Source organism: Salvelinus namaycush, chromosome 24 (assembly GCF_016432855.1).
Source record: "Salvelinus namaycush isolate Seneca chromosome 24, SaNama_1.0, whole genome shotgun sequence".
NCBI lineage: Eukaryota > Metazoa > Chordata > Actinopteri > Salmoniformes > Salmonidae > Salvelinus > Salvelinus namaycush.
Window position 1 is genome coordinate 10,449,780 of NC_052330.1, and position 25,116 is coordinate 10,474,895.

Here is a 25,116-nt window from a genome sequence, read left to right on the forward strand (position 1 = left end):
CCGCTCTATGCGACTCACAATCACAGCTGGTTGTGATACAGCCTGGAATTGAACCAGGGTCTGTAGTGTCACCTCTAGCACTGAGAAGCAGTGCCTTGGACCGCTGCGCCATTCAAGAACCTTGCATCTCCTGTCTACCAAAACCTACTATTGTGTACCTTAGTAACTTTCGTCTACCAAAACCTACTATTGTGTACCTTAGTAACTTTCGTCTACCAAAACCTACTATTGTGTACCTTAGCAGCTTCTGTCTACAAAAACATACCACTGTGTACCTTAGCAGCACTTTCCTTCCTCCTCCTTTTTCTACACCAGAGTTTTACTTGGAAAAACTGGTTTATAGTGGATGTATAGCAAAAAAAAAGTGTGTACTGGTATTGTTCTAGAATGAAAGAATGGTTGTTAACCTAACTAAACCTACTGTATATTCCCAGGGCTGCACTGACCACACCATTGGATTCCACTGTGATGAATGTATCACTGGTTTCTATGGGGACGCTACCAAGGGAACAGCCAATGACTGCCTGCCCTGCGCCTGCCCCCTCAACATCCCGTCCAACAAGTATGTCATCACATCTCACATGGAAATAAGTTTATATGACACTTAATCAGAATCCTTATCTAGCCATACTGACCTCTCCCTACCTAAGATTCATTTTCATGACTCTAATCCTGTGTTTTTGGGGGGGGGGGGGGGGGGTCCACCACCGTGACTGGCGATGCTGTCGCCTAGATCTGTTGTGGTTCCACCATGTTGAAGTCGGTTACTTGTGAACAGGGCCAGAGACAATAGCTCCAGTCAAGCACTGGTAATGGGTGGTAATCCCCTGGTGGCCAGAGTGGAGCGGCGTGCCCCCAGGCCAGGAGCTGAGCAGCTGAGCATTCCTCTACACTAGGCCATAGTAGCAGAACCAGCGGCTAAAGAAAGCTTCTTCCCCCAGACATTCCAAAAAGGCAGTGCTACCCCACCGTTCCTGCCCTGGGATCCAGTGTCTTCTGAAATAGACTGGCCAGTCATTCCATCAGCCCTCTGTCAGGAACACTGGAACCTATCCCTGACCCAGCCCAACTCTTGCTCTATCTTTGGGATCAGGAGGGGGACAGGAGCTGGACTCTCCCTCTTTTTCAACTCAGTGATGTTGTTGTGTTTATGGGGGACAGAAGGATGGGGTTGTTGATACGTGTTTCTTTTCTTTTTCTTCTACTTCCTGTTTTTCTTACTCAAAAACATCGTAGTTTCAGCCCCACGTGCCATGTGGACCCGCGAGGGGAGCTGATATGTGACCGATGCCAGCCGGGGCACACCGGACCACGCTGTGACAGGTGAGTGCCCAAAGACAAAAGGAAGAGGAGTTAACACTCCTAGACAGTCAAAACAGTACTACCACAGTCATAACAGTACTACCATAGTCATAGCAATACTACCACAGTCATAACAATATTACCACAGTCATAACAATATTACCACAGTCAGAACAATATTACCACAGTAAGAACAATACCACCACAGTCAGAACAATATTACCACAGCCATAACAATACTAGCACAGTCATAACAATATTACCACCGTCATAGTAATACAACCACAGTCATAACAATATTACCACAGTCATAACAATACTGCCACAGTCATAACAATACTACCACCGTCATAGTAATACTACCACAGTCATAACAATACTACCACAGTCATAACACAGCTGCAGTCCGGTTGACTTTACTCGGTGTGAGAGGTTCAGTGTCCTTTGTTACCTGCTGTTTGGTATTGGTAGATTACCTATTTCTTCAATGGGTTGTCGACAACTCTCTCTGAGAAATGTGAATGTCTTTTTGTATGTACAGTGCGTTCAGAAAGTATTCAGACCCTTTGACTTTTTCCACATTTTGTTGCGTTATAGCCTTATTCTAAAATGGATTAAATAAATGTTTTCGTCAGCAATCTACACACAATACCCCATGACGACAAAGCGAAAACAGGTTTTTAGAAATGTTTGCAAATGTATTAAAAATAAAAAACAGAAATAACTTATTTACATACAGTACCAGTCAAAAGTTTGGACACACCTACTCATTCCAGGGTTTTTCTGTATGTTTACTATTTTCTACATTGTAGAATATTAGTGAATACATCAAAACTATGAAATAACACATATGGAATCATGTAGTAACCAAGAAAGTGTTCAACAAATCAAAATATATTTTCAGTTGTGTTGTGACAAGGTATACAGAAGATAGCCCTATTTGGTAAAAGACAAAGTCCATATTATGGCAAGAACAGCTCAAATAAGCAGAGTAATGACAGCCCATCATTAATTTAAGACATGAATGTCAGTCAATCCAGAAAATGTCAAGATCTTTGAAAGATTCTTCAAGTGCGGCGGCAAAAACCATCAAGCGCTATTATGAAACTGGCTCTCATGAGGACCGCCACAGGAATGGAAGACTCAGAGTTACCTCTTATGCAGAGGATAAATTCATTAGAGTTAACTGCACCTCAGATTGCAGCCCAAATAAATGCTTCACAGAGTTCATGTAACAGACACATCTCAACATCAATTGTTCAGAGGAGACTTGTCACGTTCCTGACCTATTTCTGTTAGTTTGTTGTATGTGTTAGTTGGTCAGGACGTGAGTTTGGGTGGGTATTCTATGTTTTCTGTTTCTATGTTGGTTTAAGGGTTGCCTGGTATGGCTCTCAATTAGAGGCAGGTGTTTGGCGTTTCCTCTAATTGAGAGTCATATTTAGGTAGGTTGTTTCACAGTGTTCGTTGTGGGTGGTTGTCTCCTGTGTCAGTGTTTGTCGCACCATACGGGACTGTTCGGTTTGTTTGTAAGTTCGGTCTTTTGTGTAGTCATTTTCCTGTTCGTGAGTTCTGCGTTTTATGTAAGTTCGCATGTCCAGGTTTGTCTACTCCGTTTTGTTGTTTTGTTAGTTTATAGTGAAGTTCGTGTTTTTCGTCTTTTCTGTAAATAAATATGTCATCACAACCCGCTGCGCCTTGGTTCAATCACTACTCCTCCTCTTCGGTTGTAGAGGAGGAGGAATACCGTTACAAGACTACGTGAATCAGGCCTTCATGGTCGAATTGCTGCAAAGAAACCACTACTAAAGGACACCAATAAGAAGAAGAGACTTGCTTGGGCCAAGAAACACGAGCAATAGACATTAGACCGGTGGAAATCTGTCCTTTGGTCATATGAGTCCAAATTTAAGATTTTTGGTTCCAACCGCCGTGTCTTTGCGGTGAACGGATGATCTCCGCATATGTGGTTCCCACAGTGAAGAATGGAGGAGGAGGTGTGATGTTGTGGGGGTGCTTTGCTGGTGACACTGTCTGTGATTTATTTAGAATTCAAGGCACACTTAACCAGCATGGCTACCACAGCAGTCTGCAGCGATACACCATCCCATCTGGTTTGCGCTTAGTGGGACTATCATTTGTTTTTCAACCGGATAATGACCCAAAACACACCTCCAGGCTGTGTAAGAGCTATTTGACCAAGAAGGAGAGTGATGGAGTGCTGCATCAGATGACCTGGCCTCCACAATCACCCAACCTCAACCCAATTAAGATGGTTTGGGATGAGTTGGACCGCAGAGTGAAGGAAAAGCAGCCAACAAGTGCTCAGCATATGTGGGAACTCATTCAAGACTGTTGAAAAAGCATTCCTCATTAAGCTGGTTGAGAGAATGCCAAGAGTGTTCATAACTGTCATCAAGGCAAAAGGTGGCTACTTTGAGGAATATAAAATATAACACTTTTTTGGTTACTACATGATTCCATATGTGTTATTTCATCATGTTGATGTCTTCACTGATATTCTACAATGTAGAAAATAGTAAAAATAAAGAAGAACTCTTGAATGAGTAGGTGTTTAAACTTTTGACTGGTACTGTAAGACTTGAAATTGAGCTCAGATGCATCTCTTTCCATAGATCATCCTTGAGATGTTTCTATAACTTGATTGGAGTTAACTTGTGGTAGATTCCATTGATTGGACATGATTTGGAAAGAGTTGACTCCAATCAAGTTATAGAAACATCTCAAGGATGATCAAATGGAAACAGATACACCTGAGCTCAATTTCATATCTCAGAGCAAAGGGTCAGAATACTTTTTTATAAATTTGCAAACATGTCTAAAAACCTGTTTTCGCTTTGTCGTTATGGGGTATTTTGTGTAGATTGCTGAGGGAATTGTTTTATTTAATCAATTTTCGAATTAGTCTGTAACGCAACAAAATGTGGAAAAAGTCAAAGGGTCTATACTTACCGAATGCATTGTAGGTCTATGTTCGGTATGTGATGCTGTGCAAGAGGACAGATGTAATCCGCATGAAGAGAGAACTGTGTCAATAGGTTATAGATTGACCATAATTAGTCTTGTATTTCATTTAATTAAATGGATATCTTCTGATTTGATTATGCTCATGACTATTGGCAGTTTTAGATGATGTATGGTTCTCACACTGGTGGCTAGTGCATTTCTTTGTTTGTTATTCATTACACATGCATTTCAAAAGCAGCCCATATGCCACTGTGGTCTTTTCTGGTTTGTCTGTTCAGTTCGGTTGCCATATGGTACTGTGTGCCTATGAAAGCCACTCATAAAAGCGTGGAGAATACAGATGGGTTTAGTTGATGTTTCAGAGCGGTGGGATCTTTCCCAGAGGCATCAGTAGACAAAGGACCAGCCTCTCTGGACCAGCGGAAAGATTGATCACTTAGTAGTCGGTGCCCGCAGTTCTGTTCTGAGGTCTCTTAATTTCATTTGCGACATAAATGCATCAGTTCTCTCTCTCTCTCTCTCTCTCTCTCTCTCTCTCTCTCTCTCTCTCTCTCTCTCTCTCTCTCTCTCTCTCTCTCTCTCTCTCTCTCTCTCTCTCTCTCTCTCTCTCTCTCTCTCTCTCTCTCTCTCTCTCTCTCTCTCTCTCTCTCTCTCTCTCTCTCTCTCTCTCTCTCTCTCTCTCTCTCTCTGAGAGACAGAGGGGTGGATTGTTGGTATTTCTACTTGCTGTGTGGTAGGTGTGGGTTTGATGGTAGGCCTTATGGCACTGCCGCAGGGCTTAGAGTCAGAAAACTGTCAAGGGGATGGGGTGAGGCAACACCCCTCTCTTTGACCCATACCCTCTGACAGATGGAGACAGGCTGCTGTGGGCACTCATGCCATCCCTGTGCTGCGCTGCCTTGCAGATTGCCCGCTCTGCTCTTCTCTTGATCTATAAAGCAAGAGGTGGGGTGAGGACGGATTTGGGTTCTGCGGGCCATACGGGGGACATGGGGGACAGGAGCTCATTTACGCTACAGACAGACAGGATGGGGCCTCATCTATCATGGCTGCCTGTGAAGGGGGCCCCGGGGCCCGGCTTCTCTCCCAGGAGCTCTCTGAGAAATGGTGAAGTGAAGGACATTACAGAGGTGGGCTCTCATAATGTCCCTCTCCACACCTGGACCTACGGTACCTCTCTCTAGTCTAGTGAGAGTGAACTGAACTCTGGAATTGGAGCATTGTCTGCCTGATAACAAGTGCCCTGCTGCAGCACCAAGGAGGGTTAGTTGGTAATAATAGCTTTCTCCTCAGTGCCGTCAAACTACTGCAATTCCTGGAAACAAATTGGCAGTCGAAGCTAAAAGAGGCGTGTGAAGAGGTCTCTCCTTCCTGGGAAGACGTTCTGCAGGGGCCAGGAGTACATTCTCCCAATCAAGTGCAGAGTTTCCAGTAATAAGATTATTGATTTGGGAAGAAGAGTCTATCCTGAGGAATCAGCCAGCTAGAGCAGGGAAAGAGGTTTCACTTCACATTTTCTGGAAGCTGATCTGAGTGGCCAGGCGAACAGAGGGAAGCTGTCGATGAGAATACACAACATAAGCTTGGCTGATGAAAAGATAGAGAGACACAGACTCTGCTTTCGATTGATAGACACAGACCTCCAATCCTGTGCCTATTCTATGTCTGAGCCTCTGAGCTCCTTGAAACATTTTAGCGTTTACGTTTAGTTTGGCAGCGAGTGGGCATGGATACCTGATCCACCAGGGCCTGACAGATAGAGCGGTGTGCGTTGCCAGGCTGGGGTGAGAATGTTTCCTGTTTTAAAGGCGTCTTCTTGGAGCCAAGAGGAAAAGCTGCAGATGTATTTATAGATAGGGAAGGCAGACACCTGGCGGGAGACATCAGTGTCTAAGACGGACCCTTCTTGTCTGTCTGAGAGAGCAGGGCGGCCAGGCTGCCAGGGAGATTTCATGGGTGTGTAAATACATCAGAGGGCACATTTGGTCAGGAATAGCCCCCTCACCCTCACCCAGTCAGGAACCACAGACCCAACTGGACTGGACTGAGTTGGATGTGGGTAATAGGAGTTTTCTTAGCGGACATGACGTAGTTGCCTAGCTACCCAAACTCCTTTCTCCGACCAAACGCTACGCCATGCCCACGGACGATAGTTTTTTCTCTGCAATGAGCCTGAATCTGAGTACCTCCCTGACTATTTCTAGAACTCAAACACATTCTAACCATTCTGATTGGTCCCAGAAACCGATTTGTTGCTGGACCAGAGTCAGAACTCACGTGGGTAAAGCTGCCTTTTAGAAATGCATAATTGGCTTTGATACTGATTGGTTAGAGATGATTAAATCGATGATGACTTTGTTTAGTACAACAGCCCTCGTTTTGACGTCACCACAAATTACATCAATAACGGCAGTCTCAGACTGAAGTATGTAGCGAACATAGAGCAGTGGAAGAATTCAGTTTGAGTCGTCAGGGAAATACAGAATATACAGTAGGCCTATCTCAGGCGTGGGCAACATACAGCCCGGGGAGGTGGGGAGGATTATTATTTTGGGTTAAAAAACACTCCAGGTCACTCTTGAATGTCTACAACTAGATAGAAAGGATGTTGAAATTATAATGGACCTATATATTTATATAAATTATAATGGACCTATATATTTATATAAATTGTAATGGACCTATATATTTATATAAATTGTAATGGACCTATATATTTATATAAATTATAATATGGACCTATATATTTATATAAATTATAATTGACCTATATATTTATATAAATTATATCGGACATATATATTTTCAAATAACTGCCCTTTTTCTGGCCCGCAAATTGCTTTTGACCAACAAATCGTTCAGTGAAAAAAAAACAACTGTGCAGCGCTTTTTTATCCCAATGTGGCCCTCGAGCCAAAATGATTGCCCACCTCTGGACTATCTATATAATGAGATCATGGTGGATTATATACTGGATGACATCTTTATAATCATAATCCATATAAATGGTAAGAAAGGTTCATTTTACATTTCATATTTCCCTATTTTTACTCGTTACAAGAGTAAAGCTCACTGCTTAACGTATGGCTGTGGTGTAGCGTCCTAGCCATCTGGGTCCATGTAAACAGTAGAATGGTTATTATGCATGAAGTTACAAGTGTACAGAGAAATACACTGTGTATACAAAACATTAGGAACACCTGCTTTTCCCATGACATAGACTGACCAGGTGAATCCAGGTGAAAGCTATGATCCCTTATTGATGTCACCTGTTAAATCCACTTCAAACAGTGTAGATGACGGGGGGAAGACAGGTTAAATAAGGATATTTAAGCCTTGAGACAATTGAGACATGGATTGTGTATGTGTGCCATTCAGAGGGTGAAAGGGCGAGACAAAATATTTAAGTGCCTTTGAACGGGGCATGTTAGTTGGTGCCAGGGGCACATGTTTGAGTGTGTCAAGAACTGCAACACTGCTGGGTTTTTCACACTCAGCAGTTTCCTGTGTGTATCAAGAATGGTCCACCACTCAAAGTACATCCTGCCAACTTGACACAACTGTGGGAAGCATTGGAGTCAACATGGGCCAGCATCCCTGTGGAACACTTTCAACACCTTGTAGAGTCCATGCCCCGACGAATTGAGCCTGTTCCTAGGCAAAAAGGGGTCCAACTCAATTTTAGGAAGGTGTTCCTAATGTTTGGTACACTCAGTATACGTGTGCAGTGTAAAGTTTGCATGCATCGAATCTCAGCACCCAGACTATGTAACGTGTACGCTGGGTAGTCGGGAAGCAAGTTCAGAGAGTGTATTTAATAAATAAATGAATATAGACCAAAACAAAAAACACGGGTAGCGTACAGACATGAAACACTGGAACAGAAACAATAATGCCTAGGGAAAGAACCAAAGGGAGTGACATATGTAGGGAAGGTAATCAGGCAGGTGATGGAGTCCAGGTGAGTCTGATGAGGCGCTGGTGCGCGTAACGATGGTGACAGGTGTGCGTAATAATGAGCAGCCTGGTGACCTCGAGTGCCGGAGAGGGAGTATACGTGACAGACTAGCATGAAATATGTTGATCAGAACCAGTGCAAATTATACCGTGACATTCGGGGATCTTTATTTTTTTCACGGGACCTCCTATATGTTTACACACTTTTGCATGCATGAAATGTTTTGATAGGCTAACGTTACTTGATGAAGACATGGTGTTACAGCAGCTCTGTGCTTTTGTAGCCTAATGTATGTAGCCTAATGTATGTAGCCTACAGACAAGAATTGAATCCCTTTCATTTTCTGCACATAGGCCTTCATGCCTTTGAACTGTTGCATTATTCAAGAGTGTAATATGGTTTGGCTGCGTTATTCAATAGTGTAATATGTTTTTGTTGAATGGTTTGTGCTTACTGTCTAGCGGCTACTGTGATATTTATGGTCAATTTGAGCTGCGGACCAAGAATGTTGTTTTGCCAGCCACAACGAAAGGTAAGGCAAGGCCATACTGTGAATTGAAAAGTAGAATTCTCTTTCATCACCCGGCTCCTCAGACTCTCCTTCATATCCTGTAGTGGGAATAGGGATAATGACAGCTTCTTGAATCTCTCAATCAATCAGAGATCATTACAGCTGGCAGGCAGCATTGCCGCAAAAAAAAATATGCTGGCTCTTAGATGGCAATCACCTCACTCTCTCCCAATTTGCCAGTGGATGCAGTTATTATTAGACGTTGTAACATTAGAATTGTCGACAGCGAGAATGAATGGTGCTAGTCAAGGTACAATTGAGGCCTGGACAAATGTACTTGACTCTGTAAAGAATAATCTCAGCTAAAGCCCAACACATACACTGAACAAAAATACAGTGGTGGAAAAAGTACCCAATTGTCATACTTGAGTAAAAGTAAAGATACCCTAATGGAAAATGACTCAAGTAAAAGTGAAAGTCACCCTGTAAAATACTACTTGAGTAAAAGTCTATAAGTATTTGGTTTTAAATATACTTAAGTATCAAAAGTAAAAGTACAAGTATAAAACATTTCAAATTGTTTATATTAAGCAAACCAGATGGCACAATTTAATTTTATTTACAGATAGCCAGGGGCACACTACAACACGCAGACATAATTTACAAACGAAGCATTTGTGTTTAGTGAGTCCTCCAGATCAGAAGCAGTAGGGATGACCAGGGATGTTCTTTTGATAAATGCGTGAGTTTAACCATTTTCCTGTCCTGCTAAGCATTCAAAATGTAACATACTTTTGGGTGTCAGGGAAAATGTATGGAGTAAAAAGTACATTATTTTCTTTAGGAATGTATTGAAGTAAAAGTTGTGAAAATATAAATAGTGAAGTAAAGTACAGATACCCCAAAAAACTACTTAAGTAGTACTTTAAAGTAGTTTTACTTATGCATCACACTGCAAAAATATAAATGCATACTCACCAGACATGTCACCCATTGAGCATGTATAGGATGCTCTGGACCAACGTATACAACAGGCAATATCCAGCAACTTCACACAGCCATTGAAGAGGAGTTGAACAACATTCCACAGGCCACAATCAACAACCTGATCAACTCTATGCAAAGGAGATGTGTCGCGCTGCATGAGGCAAATGGTGGTCACACCAGATACTGTCTGGTTTTCTGATCCACGCCTCTACCTTTTTTTTAAGGTATCTGTGACCAACAGATGCGTACAGTGGTTCCTCCTTTAAAAGTTGTGTCATACTGCAGCACACCTTGCAGGCTGCTGCAGCATTCTGTGGCACGTTATCTAATTGTCAGCCATTTTTTCTGTTAATGCAAGTTTATGCTAGTTTGACCAACAGAGGGCATCTTTGAGAAGCATTTGATAGTCTTCCATATTGGCATTACCAGAGAATTGAAAACCTTTTTTGTAATAACATAGTATATGGGATTGATTTTAAGAAATTTGGCTTAATTAATTGTATTAATATTATGGTGTTTCTATTCCAAGAAAAACAAAACCCTCAGAGTTTCCCGTTAGGATGGAATGGAAAATATGGTGCTGTACAACGTGACGGTCGAGAGTAGGCTACAGCATAAGTGGATTGGAGGATTCTAAATTAATATCTAAGGGAAATAACATTTCCACACCCTAATTGTAGTGCAACCGAACTTTCAGTTGAGTGTATTTGCTCTTTGCTTTCTCTACTGGAAGATGATGCTGTTGCTATGCAACCTCTTGCTAGCTAGTTAGCATAACAAATTACAAGTTAGACATTTTTCGATTTTGGGTGTGTTCTTAAATTCATTCTGGAGTGGCTGCATTTATGAGCGTTGTCAAATTGTCCGTTTGTAAATTCAGACCGTTTTGCTCTCGGAGCGCACACTGGACATTCGGGCCAAGGAGTAGGGTTGATTTGAGCGTTCTGGCCTTACAACTGCAGTCAAGCACCCAAGCTAACATTGGCTAGCTTGCTAGCTACTTCCAGACACAAATGAGACCACTCTGACCATTTTACTCACCCTAGCAGAGCTGGTTAGGCAGTATTTGTGTTAACCAGAGCGTTGGTGACTGTAACTGTACTGCTGGAAACAATTTCATTACACTTTTTGCCAATGTTTACTGACACCGGCCATATTCAACGGGTGTTGAGCGCTTGTAAATTCATTATTCTGTGCTCTGGTACACTCAGGCGAGAGTGCTCTGAAATCGGAGTAGATAGCCAGAGCGAATTTACGAAAGCACCCGAATGTCCATCGAGAACGCACAACATGACTGTATTCCCAGTCATGTGACATCAATAGATTAGGTCCTAATTTATTTATTTCAATTGACTGATTTCCTTATATGAACTGTAACTCAGTAAAATATTTTGAATTGTTCATATTTTTGTTCAGTATACAAATAAACAATCTAGAACGCTCAACACATACAAACTATATATACAGTATATACCTATTTCCATAATATATATATACTTTCCGGCCCACGGGGAAGGGGTGGTATTAAGAGGGGGATGGAGGTAAAAGCAACCTTGGATGTTAAGAGGGGGAAAGGTGGTGAAGGGTGGTGGGTGGTTGTGGTTGGATGGAGACATGTTGGATGGGTGTGGTTGGGGAAATGGGATAGGATGTTACGGGTGGAGGCTCTTTCTTTTCAGTTTCCAAAGTAAAATGATTCAATAATTTGTACTTATTTACATTTTGCATGTTTGGTCATGATATCTGCATTAGTGCTGTCGACTCCCCAAGACACCCGCTTGATGGTTGAAATTAAATTACCGACACGTACTCACTGTTCCACGCCAATGGCTCCTTCTCACATAAGACAGTCGGAAGCAATAACATATTAAATTAATAAGTCTCCGGCGACTAAAGGAATCCACTGCGCATGATATGGAATGATTACTTTTCCCATTTGCTATCATGCAGATAGAAGGGCGGTGTGGAGATAAGAAATGTAGCAACCATTTAACAAGAAGGCACTAGAATGTATATCTTTATCAGGGTAGAACACGACTCGCTTCTGAGGAGATATATGGCGGGAAAAGCAGGACATTGCAGATAAGAGTTGGTAGGGGGAATAGCGATATTTTCTGTGGCTTTGCGCGTTTGCCTTTTCAGATTATTTCTCTGTGTTTTGACTGCCAATGATACTGTCTACTGCCCCCTTATTGTCCCTACTGAATATGTGAATTATACACAAGCTAAGTGTTCATGTTTGAAAAGGCAATTTCATAATTGATGCCAGTTTCATCATTGAAGTAATTTTAATGAAACACTGAAGTGTCTGTGATATACAGCTGTGCATGCTGGGTGTGATTGCTTTTTATCCAGTTTCACTGAGACATTTAGCCTTCTAGTGACTTGAAAAAGAACAGAGGCACAGTGACCATATGTCCATTTCTGTCATTTATACTGTGACTCTACTCATGGGAAATACATTCTCTTCATAGCTGAGCAGTGATCATTCAGTCCACTACGTACAGTACCCTCGCTCCTTCCTGCTCAAATTAGTCATGATAGGGCTATATTGTAACTAGGGACTGCGGTTATTCCTGGTCAGGACACAAGGTCAGGAAAGAAAAAAACTTGCCCAGAGTTTCTCTTGGTCATGTCGTACAGTATGGTAAGGTAAAACTCAGGGCCCTAGCCATAAGTCATGATTTCCCTCTTCCTCTCTGGTCACTGTAGGTGCTCGAATGGCTACTTTGGTCAGCCGACGGTTAAGGGGGGCTCATGCCAGCCCTGCCAGTGTAACGGTAACCTGGACCTGGCCTCACCGCGGAGCTGTGACCCCATCACCGGCTCCTGCCTGAGGTGTCGGGATGGCTACGGGGGAACCACCTGCGACACCTGCGCCGAGGGGTTCTACGGGGACGCCATCGAGGCCAAAAACTGCCAACGTGAGTATAAGAAGTACATAAGTATCAGAGCCTGCAGTACGTTAAAGCCCCTGTCCCTGTCTGAGTCTCCTTTGAAGAGTGGAGTGTTGCTGTAATGTTATGCGAGCGCTGCCTGTCTGCCTTCCTGCCTGACAGACAGCCTGCATGCCAGATGTGGCGGTGTCTTTGAAAATGTTTGGCTTTGAGAATATGGGAATGTGTGCAGATGGTGACTGTCTGTGTAAATCCACATAAACAACCTGTGTTGACTTACAAACTTCAATGCTCACCCCATAAAAGTTTATAATTCATCTGCCTCTCTGTTCTCAGCAGTACAGTCTGCGACGTTGATAATGTCTGGATGAAGATAACTAATTAGTCTCAGTTTACCAAAACAACCCATTTGACGATGATGCCAAGATAATTAAAAATGCATTACAGCTTATCACGGCTTATAGACAAATTAATTATTGATTTATAACTCTTGATATACAGCTGCAAAATGTTAAGATGACAAAGAAATTATAGAGGTATTGATAGTGATTGACAGTACATTAAGACTAGACTAGACTGGTAAAGCACAATAGTTAAACATGCAGCTAAGGCCTCTATAGGCTTCTACAATAGAATGGAATAGCTGCCTTCATCTGCAGTGATAAAAGGTAGACACACTACTTCCGTTTTAATGAAATCTGTAGAATGAAAAAAGTAGGTTGGTGAGAAGAAATCAATTTTCGCTGGATTAGTCTGGCTGTCCTAACTGATTAAAGTGGCGGTGGGGCATTTTGGGCGGACATGGAGTAATCAACATTAGGAATGCAGAAACAGGGCCGTCGTTGATGGAAATTGCCCGTGCTATCATGGTGGCAGGGAAAACAAGTTGATGATCATTGTCACAGATCTCTGCAACATAATGTGGCTGATGCACAGTGTAATCTTGTTGCTGGTTTCAGTGTGTGATGAAACCATCAACCCGACTCGTTCTCTCTTTCTCTCAGACAGCCCGAATTAAAAACTTGACCCACTTTAGATCCCATCTGGACTCCATGCTGTCAGGATGAGAAAGGGAGTCTTACAACTCATAGTCATTCCAACCTGTTAAACATTGAATAAATGCAGGCATTTTTAAACCTTACGTGGGCGACTGAGCACAGTACAAAGACAGAAAAAAAGCAGATGTCCCCTCCAACCAGTCCTATAGGAAACCATCTGTGCCTGTGTTTTCTCTTGCAGATCACTAGGACTTTTTAAAGTAAATAATGAGCCGGTTATACAATGCAAATGTGTTCCTGTGTCTAGCAATCTGAAAGCGGGTGGATTTGTGTACTCTGTATGAGTTGATGACAATAGACAGTAGTACTGCACAGCAATAGGACAGAAGAGAACAAGAGGATATAGTTGTACTGTACAGTACATACTCTTATCTGAGAGGGCCTTGTTGGGGCTGAACTTAGTCTGATCCTTGTTATTCTAAATCTGATTCATTCAACTGATATCCCCTCCTCCCCTCTCCTCCTCCCCACCCCTCTCATTGGTCTACAGATTGCCAGTGTCACAACAATGGCTCTGTGTCGGAGGTCTGCCACCAGGAGAATGGGCAATGCCAATGCAAGCAGCATGTGGTGGGACGGCAGTGTGACGAGTGCATGGTAGGTCACCAAAGTATCAGCTGTCATTCCGAATCATGTCAACTCGGTCACAATGTCATTTTATCATTGGGATACCCATAAAAAGGTGGACAATCTATGGGGACATTTCAAATCAGTTACTGCGTCAGATACTGTTGATTAGTAACGCTGATGTCTGAAGTTTAACCAATTTTTCACTCCGGTGTTTGGTTTCACAAATATATTGTCATCTAAATATTTCCCAAAGTTTTAGGGTGACGACCTCATTTATACTCAGTACCTCAGACATTCACAGATAACTAACTTCCTGCCCCTCACTGCTCCTGGTGAATGAAGCCCAACTGTTGGTGGGATGCAGAGGAGCAGGTGTGTAAGCCGTGCTCCTGCAGCCGTACAGGGGCCATGTCCCAGCGCTGCGACCTGGAGGGACGTTGTATCTGTAAGCCCGGCTTCGTGGGCCGTCGCTGCGACCTGGGTCGCCAGGGTTACGAGCGTCGGGAGACGCGCAGGCCAATAGAGAGGGTCCGGCTGCAGCAGGTCCAGCGCTGGGGCTCGTCCCGCTCTGGGGGCTGTCCCAGGGCAGCCTACCGCACCTCAGCGGTAAAGACAGTAAAGATTTGCAGCACGGAGTGTTTTAGTGTGTTAGTGTGCTGTGATGCTTCCCAAGCCTGCCCAGCCAACCAACCCACCCACCAACCACCAACCCACCAACCACCCATCCACCCACCCACCCATCCACCGACCAACCAAGCCTGCCCAACCAACCAACCCACCCATCCACCCACCCACCCATCCACCCACCAACCAAGCCTGCCCAACCAACCAACCCACCCACCAACCAACCCACCCATCCACCCACCCACCCACCCACCCACCCACCCACCCACCCACACACGCATCAACCAAGCCTGCCCAGCCAACCAACCCACCCACCAACCACCAACCCACCCACCAACCACCCATCCACCCACCCACCCACCCATCCACCCACCAACCAAGCCTGCCCAACCAACCAACCCACCCACCAACCACCAACCCACTTACCAACCACCCGTCCACCCACCCACCCACCCACCAACCAAGCCTGCCCAACCAACCTACCCACAGGGTCCATAGTTATAATTTTGCCTCACCTAGCCACAACGAACATGTCCAGCCCAGACCCTGACTATATGTGACTGCAACCTGACCCCACTTCAAACCTGACCATATAGGCCTTCTCTGACTGACCACAACTGACCACTCACCATCTTCCGAACAGAACAGATCTGATGTGTACTGGCTGGACCACAGCATGACTCTAACCTGACCTGAGCTGACATGACACATTGCCTGGTCAGCAGTAAGCCTCTGACCTTAATGACTGTATGTGAAACAGCCTGGCGCTCCACTCTTCTTAGCCTCTGCTTTCTGCTCAGGTTTCACCTGGACCTGTCACTGAATAGCCTTGTGTGATACAGGCTGCACATACTAACACATATTTTAATTGAGCTAGAATTGTGCGTATATGAACTAGCTGTAAGGCTACTGTATGAATGTATATGAACTATTATGTACAGTATGTAAATATCCATATACTGGTTGCAGATAAGGTATGGGTGTAGAACAGCATTCTTTAGATATACAGATGTAGGATCTTAATTTGACCCATATTGTCACAGCAAAATAATCCTTCAGCAACAGGATTTGAACCTTTAGTCCATAACATGAAAAGTGAAATACTATTAATATAATTGTGTGTTAGTGCAGGTTTTTAGTGAATTTGTGTAAATCACAAAGCTCATCTGCATTTTCTGCGGGTGCAGGAATGCAATTCTCAGCAGCAAAGAGTGATCCAATTAAGATCCTACGTTTGTACTGTACAGCTAGATGTAATTGTAAATCTTTGAGGCGTTGAAGAAATACTTTAATGCACAGTGTGATTCAGTCACATAGTAGTCTACATTGGAAAGAGGTGATTGAGGATTCTTGGGAAAATCCAGCCCCCACTAGACCCTTCAATTGATGTGAGATCTCTTCATAAGTTGTTGTTTTATAATACTTCCCACTTATCAAGCCAGCCCTTGACGTTGTGATAGTTAATTATTCAGCCTTTGTTACGGCATTCATCTTAATTGAACTCTTATTTAAAAGTTCAGTTTTCTCACCTTGGTCAGTGGCAGTGTTCGGGAAGCTACTCTGAAAATATAGTGCACCAAGCTACCAATTACTTCACACTTGAAGTAAAAGCCACACTAAAGCTACCCTTAAGAAAAACATGGTTTACTTACCTTAAGTTACTTTGATAAAAAGTAGTTTGCTCCAAACTACTTAGTGAACAATTATCACATGTAAATCTGAAATGTCATAGACTACAAATTGCAAGAACAGATCACTATAGTATATAACATATGTTAAACAGAATGTGTAATTTAACCTACTAAACACAAAAATTAGGTTTCAAGTGAGAATTAGCCAGGGCTGATGCTGACAAAATGAAGGCAATAATTGCCTACTTCACTCATATTGTGTGCAACGCTAACACACCAGGCTGGAACCATGCTACACACAACCACGCTACACACAACCACATTACACACAACCACGTTAAACACAGACACGCTACACATACACGCATTATTCTTCAGCTGTGCTGACAAGAGTAAGCAGGCACTTCTCACACACAGACGTCAGTCATCCCTAACACAACACCTGGTTGCTGCTCAGGCGCTAACCGCTCTCTGTCAATCAATCAGCCATCCATTTCCACTCCCGCCTCCGAGACAACTGGATCCACATGGGGTGGTGGAAGCATCCCACCAGGACTCCCAGCACCCCCAGAGAGAGCTCCCCGGAGGGGGGGGGGGTAGGTAGTCTGGGGGAGAGGCCCGGGGATGCGTGCTACCTACCACCGTCACCATTCCTTTCAGTTGAAGGGAGAATAATGCAGATTGCCAGCCAGGCAGGAGCTGTTGGCTCCTCATATAATCAGATTCATATCGAACCATCTGTCTTTGGCTGCCTCTTTCCCCGTCGCATCGCCTTCTATAGCTACAATTCCCATTTACTTATTCACCACATGTTGCTGCATTTATAATGAGACATGGGCATTTCCTCTGCCGGTTGCACGGAGAAATTAGTTTATATTAGATTATGTTTTGTACTTCTAATATTTTGTATGTCCTCACCATCAATTGAATTGTTACTATTGTTACTACGGTTCAAATAATGTTTTCTCGTACAGAGACGTTATTGTATGCTGTGTGTTCTTGAAAACGTTGTCTGAAGTACTGAGCTGTGTGTTTTACAGTGTTTGCGGTGTGTCACTGTGTGCTGTACTTGTTTGTTGTGGTAATAACACCCTATGTCTGTCTATGACAGCTCTATGGAGTCCCTGAATGACCTCAGTATCTATGTGCTGTCCCACAGCCCCAGACTTATGGCATTCAGTCCGCTGGAGTCTGTGTCCCCTGCAACTGTAACTCCTTTGGGTCCAAGTCCTTTGACTGTGACGAGTCGGGCCAGTGCCGGTGCCAGCCTGGTGTCACTGGGCCCAAGTGTGACCGATGCGCTCCAGGACACTTCAACTTCCAGGAGGGTGGCTGCACACGTAAGAATTGACCTCCATCTAACTGATTGATGTCTGCAAATAACTTTTGGTCAATACAATACATGAATGCATCTTGTTTAGATTTGCTTTCCTTGCTTTCCTTGATGTTAAATGCTGGATGAACTCAAACCAAAAAGGGTATTTTCTCTCTTCCCGTTTTAATGGAAAGTTGTGGTGCTGAGCCTATTCTGTTGTTTTGAGTGGAGTATGTTTTTCCTGCCCCTTTCCCAGCGTGCCAGTGCGCCCATGTGGCAAATAATTGCGATGCCAACACGGGACAGTGCGTCTGCCCTCCCAACACCGTGGGGGAGAGATGTGACAAATGTGCCCCCAATCACTGGGGTCATGATATCATGGCGGGCTGCAAGGTACACCTTACTTCACCTCATCTCACGCCACTCCTCTCCACACTGGTCCTGTCTGGCTCTTCCCTGAAGTTAGGCCTATTCTTTTGTTGATAAAAAATGCTCATTAAAAAGGTTTAGCAAAATAACTTCAACTTTTATAGTACGGAACATTCACAAAATGGAAATTAAAACCGCACAAAAGTGCTTTGAGATTTAATGGAGAAACACATAATGGGATTACTGCTGTGACGATATGTATAATTGTATAATTAATTTTGCAGCCAACGTTTTAACCCGCTTTGTGGAAAGTTAGTGGAATGTTTACTATATGAAGCTGATGGATTAACCCTTTGTGACTGGGTATTGATTAATATAATGGTACATTGATTATGAATACTTGACAATCTCCTCCACAGGCCTGTGGCTGTAACCAGGTGGGCTCAATGACGCAGCAGTGTAACCCCAACACAGGCTGCTGCATGTGCCGGGACCAGTTCCAGGGAGAGAAGTGCAGCGAGTGTAAGCTGGGCTACCGGGACTTCCCACAATGCATTTCCTGCAAATGCAACGTGGCCGGTTCAGACAGCCAGACCTGTGATGCAGACCAAGATGTGTGCGCCTGTGCAGACAGGACTGGACAATGCAGCTGCAAGGTAACCCACAACCATCAGTTGATTGTAGTCTACTCTATTTACTATCTATATACTCTACTATTATCACCTAGAATATTCATCACAGGGTGATGTGTCAAGTGATTGCATCAGACTTCTCCAAATAAATGACAGCAAGAAACTACAATGAAATTCTCCCAAAAGAAACCAAAGCCAGCTCTCCTGGCACCTCCCTGATGTCTAGCCAGCACTGACTTATCAAAGTAGCTTTCACTACCACTTTCACATTTTAAACTTGGAGTTACATAGCGTAACTAGGCCTGTATTTTCTAAGCCTCACTGCAATTACCTGGAAATGTCCCATTAGAGTGACTAAGGTAGATTGCTCCATATAGCCTATGTTTCAACAGCAGCACTCTAGCTCTCCGTACCTACCTAGTACCTTCCCTATCTGGGCTCAGCATAGGGCCTGTCGCCATCCTCTGCCTGGTTGCCAGCGTCGAACAAACCCAGAGCCAGGCAAACAAAACCCAGGCAGGCAGGGTAGCGTCTGTGTGTGTATCTGTGTGGGGGAGGAAGTGTGAGATGGAAATAGACCTGACGTGGGGGGAAGGCATTCAGATTAGCTAGCGCCAGGCAGGCAGGCGTCGCCATCCCCGGCTCCGTGCCTCACAGTGACAGTGCTGTGACATTGTGACAGGCTGTCACATAGGGCCAGCTATGAGAGGTGATGACTCTCATTAAGAGACAGAGAGAGAGAGAGAGAGAGCGAGAGAGAGAGAGAGAGAGACGCCACCCAGTAAAAAGCCACTTTCTACTCTGAAGTAAAGGTGACACATGCAGAAGAGAAGACAGTTGTTGGGTCTCTTGTTGTACTGTTGTGTGTGTGTGCGTCTTCCCTCGCTGGCTGTTTATTTTAGACTACTGGGATGGAAGGATAGAGAGAAGAGGTTGATGGGGTTTAGGGATGTTAGTGAAGGTCACGGTGATGGACAGTGACTGGAGGGGTGATGGACACAGTGATGGACACGGTGATGAGGTGGCGTGGCTCTGTGTGTTACATGAAGCCATGGCAATAGAATTTCTGGCATCCTTAGCATCCTCCTTAAAGTTAAACCCACAGACTGGTGTGTAAACTAAGTGTTTATATGTAGTTCATGGCACAACCAATGTCTGTTATGAATGCGGCTTCTCAGTTCTGGATGCTGTGGGAGTGCTGTGGGAGCTAGGGGAAAGCATCAGATAAAATAGAAGGGAAAAGTTCCATATGAAATAGTGTTTTTTTGGGGTGATGCACTGTTATCAGGGCTGTCACTGTGTGTGTGTCTGCTGTACGCGGGGGTATGCCCCTTATCATTCCTTCTCAGACACATGTCACTGTGGTACACATACACAGTAGCCCCTTTGACATGCACCTAGTGTATCTACACACATGGCTGCCTTTGGATTCTTGTGAATATCACCTTCTTTGATCAGTCCAGAGCAGAATAGGCGAAGAGCACAAGAGATATTACTTTTTCTGCCACTGTTATTTATAGCTTGGCTCTGTCTTAAATCAAATATCTCTCTAGGCATATATTATCTTTGCAAATCTATTCAGATTGATTTTGTATTTGTTCTTATGTATACTTTACTGAAAAAGTTTTTAAAAATTATGGACAATATTGGTCATCAGCCATTTTGGACTTGGACTGTGTCTTAATTCCTGAGTGTTCGGTCCCCAGGTGAATATACAGGGTCTGAAGTGTGACCAGTGTAAGACGAGGACTTTCGGCCTGAGCACAAGCAACCCACTAGGCTGCAGTCAGTGTTACTGCTTTGGTATGTCCAGCACCTGTACTGAGGCACAGGGCCTCATCCGCATGTGGGTAAGTCAAGTCATGAAGAAATGTGACACAAATCCACACGCAGCAGACATCTACACATGTATTCCCCATCACATGCAAGTCCACCCACACACAGGTACTATATTCATACACAAACGTACAGCAAATGTGAGTGCACCCACCCACATCACGCAACACGCACACACAGACAAACACATATAATATGAATAATGTTCTATGCCAGTGGTCACCAACCGGTCGATCTCCAAGGCTTTCCTAGTCAATGGCCAAATATTTCTGTAAAAAGCCAAATGATAAAGCCTTCCTTTCCTATTTTCTTATTCGTTTCGCGCTGTTTGAGGTAGGTGCAATTGATTCAGCTTCCCTGCGCGCCGGGTAGGCAAAGTGTTCCCGTTTTGAACCATTTCATGTGTCTGAAAGTACAAATTCCCATCTACCCAGCGGACCCGGAGAGCAAAGTCAATTTATAGGCCTACCACTGGCTAACTAGATAGCTCAGATCACCGTGTCTGCAGCTTTCACAAGCCCACTGAGAATTTGATAGCTGACTCTACTGTGTGAGATTTCAAAACTAAACAAAAACATGACTACAGAGAGAGTACTGATGTTTTTTGAATGATTTAATATTAAAAAATTTATTCAGCACTGTCAACACTTTATTCAACACTTTTATAAGCCATAAAACGCCCTGTCCCTATCCACTCGCGCTACATAGTGTATCAATAGATTTGCGTTGTTGTTAGCGACTTGCGTCTCTCTAATATCGAGGAGTAGCGTATTTCAGAAATAAATGAAGTGTGTTCGAGTTTCACCATCAGCTGGAAGACAGTGTCCCATTTTTGGTCAGTCAGCAGAAGGAGGAAGAGCTGATGAACAGTGAGAGGCAGCCTCTCCACTGCTCGCTCTCTCTCTCCCGCCCTCCATCCGCTAAGACTGACCATCACAATAAAATAAAAAACGCTAATGATTTCAATTTATGGCTCACAAGTAATAGGCCTACAACAAATGATATATTACCAGTGTGATTATATACCTTCCGTTTTAAAATATAATTTTAAAATGGTCTGAGAAGAACAACATTGGCAGGGCAATTCAAGGATAGCCAATATGCAGTGATGTATTGAGCCTATAGCCTACTGCACAAACCTCATTGCTACGGAAGTGTTTTTTAATAGGTTAATGTTGCATAGGCTTACGTTTTTTAAGTCATGTTTAAATGGCCTGCTTTTTCACTCAGAAAGGGATCTCGGCTCAGAAAAGGTTGCTGACCACTGTTCTATGCTTTCTTGATATAGGCTACTTAATATAGACTACAGTAGATATAGGCTATGATAAAACAACATTTGTTCTCATGCAACAGTTAACAAACATGAATTAGTCCGATATACTTTACAACTTACTGTATGTGCAACCAAAGTACTGAAATAGTCTAGAGAGAAATGCCACAACACAGCTATATGATTTTATGGGAAACAGGGTAAGTATTAATTTCATGAAAGTGGTTCTCCTCCATTGATTCATTCCCAACCAGGTATTTACTCTCCATCTTATTTCCCTGTAATTTATGGAACGTAGCGAGAACCAGGGGGACCAGGCACAAACAGAAGGATAATATATATTATAGCCTCGTACAGTGGGGGGGGGAGGGTTTATTGGGGGCTTGGAGCAGGCAGAGGCTGGGAGCTGCAGCTTCCCTGTTTGTTTTTAATAAGGATTTTCTGCCAGAGCGCCTCAGACCTGATAACCCTCCATCCGCTGTGTCCATGGAGACCGCAGCTGAGGACATCGGAAGAGGGACCCTTCTTTCATATAAATGGAAACGACAAACAAATTAAATAAAGGTTGCCGTCCCAAAGTTAATCTAAGTTTGTTGGCTTTAAGACGAAGAGAAAAAAAGACAGACAGTTGAGAATCCTCTCCCTCATTCATTGGAAGTCAGGAGATTTTCTCTAAGTCAGTGAGTCATGAGATTGCATGGTGAGGTGAGGGGCACCGCCTGGCCCCCCTGGAGCCTTTAGTGAGCCATTTGCTGGATATTTAGATGGGAAGGGAGGGCAAATTTAAAACAGGGGCCTCAGAGGCGCAGTCTACTGTACAGAAGTGGCTTCTTAAAGATATGCATGTTCTACTTGCCCAATTAAGCACATCTCTGGCCTGCCCTCAGGATGTGAAATGCATTTTAATCTACAACTATGTGAGAGGCTGAGTCCTGGTGTGTTATTGGAGAATACAGTTGTCCAATGTCACAGAGGCTGTTTTCCTTTTGAAACACATTTGCATCACTCTCTCGCAACATAAGCAATTTAAACCCTTGGAACAGAGCTTCCCAAATACAACCCATTATCTGTGTATTTTCTGTGACATTAAGGCCTATAAGTGATGCTGTTTGTTTGTTGTGTCTGTGCTGCTGTAGCTGTCCCTGAAACCAGAGCAGACCAAGCTGCCCCTAGTGGACAAAGCCAACCTGCAGGAGACCACAAGCGGAGTGACCTTCCAGCACCCAGAGATCATCGCTAACGCTGACCTGGTCTCCCAGAAGCTGACCGAACTCTACTACTGGAGACTGCCTGAACAATTCCATGGTTCCATGGTGAGAGCACCCTCATCTCGATATTATTTAACCCCAAGTTGATAACAGGTGTACAATCGAATCTTTATAGTGGTTAGAGCGTTGGACTAGTAACCGAAAGGTTGCAAGATCGAATCCCCAAGCTGACAAGGTAAAAATCTGTCGTTCTGCCCCTGAACACTCTTCCTAGGCCGTCATTGAAAATAAGAATTTGTTCTAACTGACCTGCCTAGTTAAATAAAAGTAAAATAAAAAATAAAATAAAATTTCTTGGGACTGCTTTACGTATAGACTATGCTTACACTAAACCCAAACATACAGATATCTGGAGTGACAATAAATGTATTTGAATTGAGAACTGGTGAACAATACTGCTTTGAAATACTTTCCAACTTGCACTTATCAGGAGTTAACTGTATTCTGTTCAGAGATGTGAATAGTACTAACAAGCTTCTTTACTTGGACGTGGTTTCTCCTCTTTAGATCACAGCCTACGGCGGCAAGCTGAAGTACGCCATCTACTTTGAGGGGCGTGACGAGGCAGGCCGCACCTCCTACGAACCCCAGGTCATCATAAAGGGAGGGCCCAACAGAGACAAGGTGATGGTCCGCCACATGCAGGGACTGCAGATTGGACAACTCACCCGGCATGAGATCGACATGACAGAGGTAAGCCAGTGTTTCCCAAACTAGGGGTCGTGACATGTGGGGTCACCTGATTTGAAAAGGGGGTCGCGGGAGAAAATTTTCACTTCAAAGTACCGGGGTTACGTCAGTAACCTCCGGTAGCTGTTAGATGAGGTTGTAATTAACAGAGTGGTTTCTGTTTTCTTCCTACAAATATGGCTCTTGAACGGTTGAAGCTACAAAACATTAGGACCCTATCACTGAACGATAAGACACTCTGGAACATGTACATACAGTGCATACCGTTTTCCTCTACTATGCCCACAAGCCGTTAGAACCGAGTGGACAAGACCAGGCACTAAATCAGACTGGAGGAAAAATAACATTAATCAATGATGATGTTCTTTTCTTCACAGAAGATCATACAACATTATTGACTAATGATCTTCTGAACTTCCCAATACCTTTCTGATGCATTTCAGTCACTTCAAACCATACTTTCAGATTGAAATACGGTCAAAAATACGGTCAGACTGATTTGTAATAGACTGTCATAACCCATTTTTTTTTTAAAGTAAACTGGCTTTTGATTACATGGTGGGTGTCACGAAAAATGTTTGATATCAATATGGGGTCAAGGGCCAAACTAGTTTGGAAACCCCCATGGCATAGGCTTACATGGTGGACCTTCTCTTGTCTTGTTGCTACAGTTTCCTAGTGTCTAAAGATGCAGTCATGATCCATTTGACACTGAAACTCACTTGTGTTGTTAAACAATTATGGTCCTTTGTGGTGGATGCCATGCAAGTCCATCTCTTGTCATTGTCCCAAAAACTCTTCAAAGCTAGATTCTAACCTCGGAAGTTGTTGTATGAGAAATTGACATTGAAGTGATCATAGAATTAGGAATTCAAAAATACTTTATACCACAGCGCTGTTGAATTCTCGTTTGTGATTTATAAGAAGGGCATTCTAGAGTAGACATTAAAACCAGATAACGGGACAGTTGGAAAAGATATCGGGACACCTTGCAGTCATGCAGTATGTGCCTACGCGTACAGATCGTACTTGCTACAAAGCTATGCCAGCATTCCATTCAAACAACGCAGTCAATCCACAGCCATACACTGGCTGAAATCAGTTGATGATAGGACTTACTGTAGACAAGTTGTAAATGCAACAGGTTCTGATATTGTATCATATAATAGCACTCACAGCTTTCCAATAAAACATTTTTGAGACATTTATG

At 43.5% G+C, this 25,116-nt stretch overlaps 1 protein-coding gene across 1 annotated transcript in view; it reads left to right on the forward strand.

Moving 5' to 3' along the window:
- lama2 (laminin, alpha 2) overlaps positions 1 to 25,116 on the forward strand; it is a 132,608-nt gene that overhangs the window by 63,704 nt on the left and 43,788 nt on the right. Inside the window, exons 19-28 of the mRNA XM_038962589.1 lie at positions 435 to 562; positions 1,237 to 1,323; positions 12,459 to 12,670; positions 14,192 to 14,298; positions 17,686 to 17,866; positions 18,098 to 18,234; positions 18,630 to 18,866; positions 20,549 to 20,692; positions 23,085 to 23,261; positions 23,724 to 23,909. Of these exons, the coding sequence (XP_038818517.1) occupies positions 435 to 562; positions 1,237 to 1,323; positions 12,459 to 12,670; positions 14,192 to 14,298; positions 17,686 to 17,866; positions 18,098 to 18,234; positions 18,630 to 18,866; positions 20,549 to 20,692; positions 23,085 to 23,261; positions 23,724 to 23,909 (1,596 nt within the window). The remainder of the gene's footprint in view (positions 1 to 434; positions 563 to 1,236; positions 1,324 to 12,458; positions 12,671 to 14,191; positions 14,299 to 17,685; positions 17,867 to 18,097; positions 18,235 to 18,629; positions 18,867 to 20,548; positions 20,693 to 23,084; positions 23,262 to 23,723; positions 23,910 to 25,116) is intronic.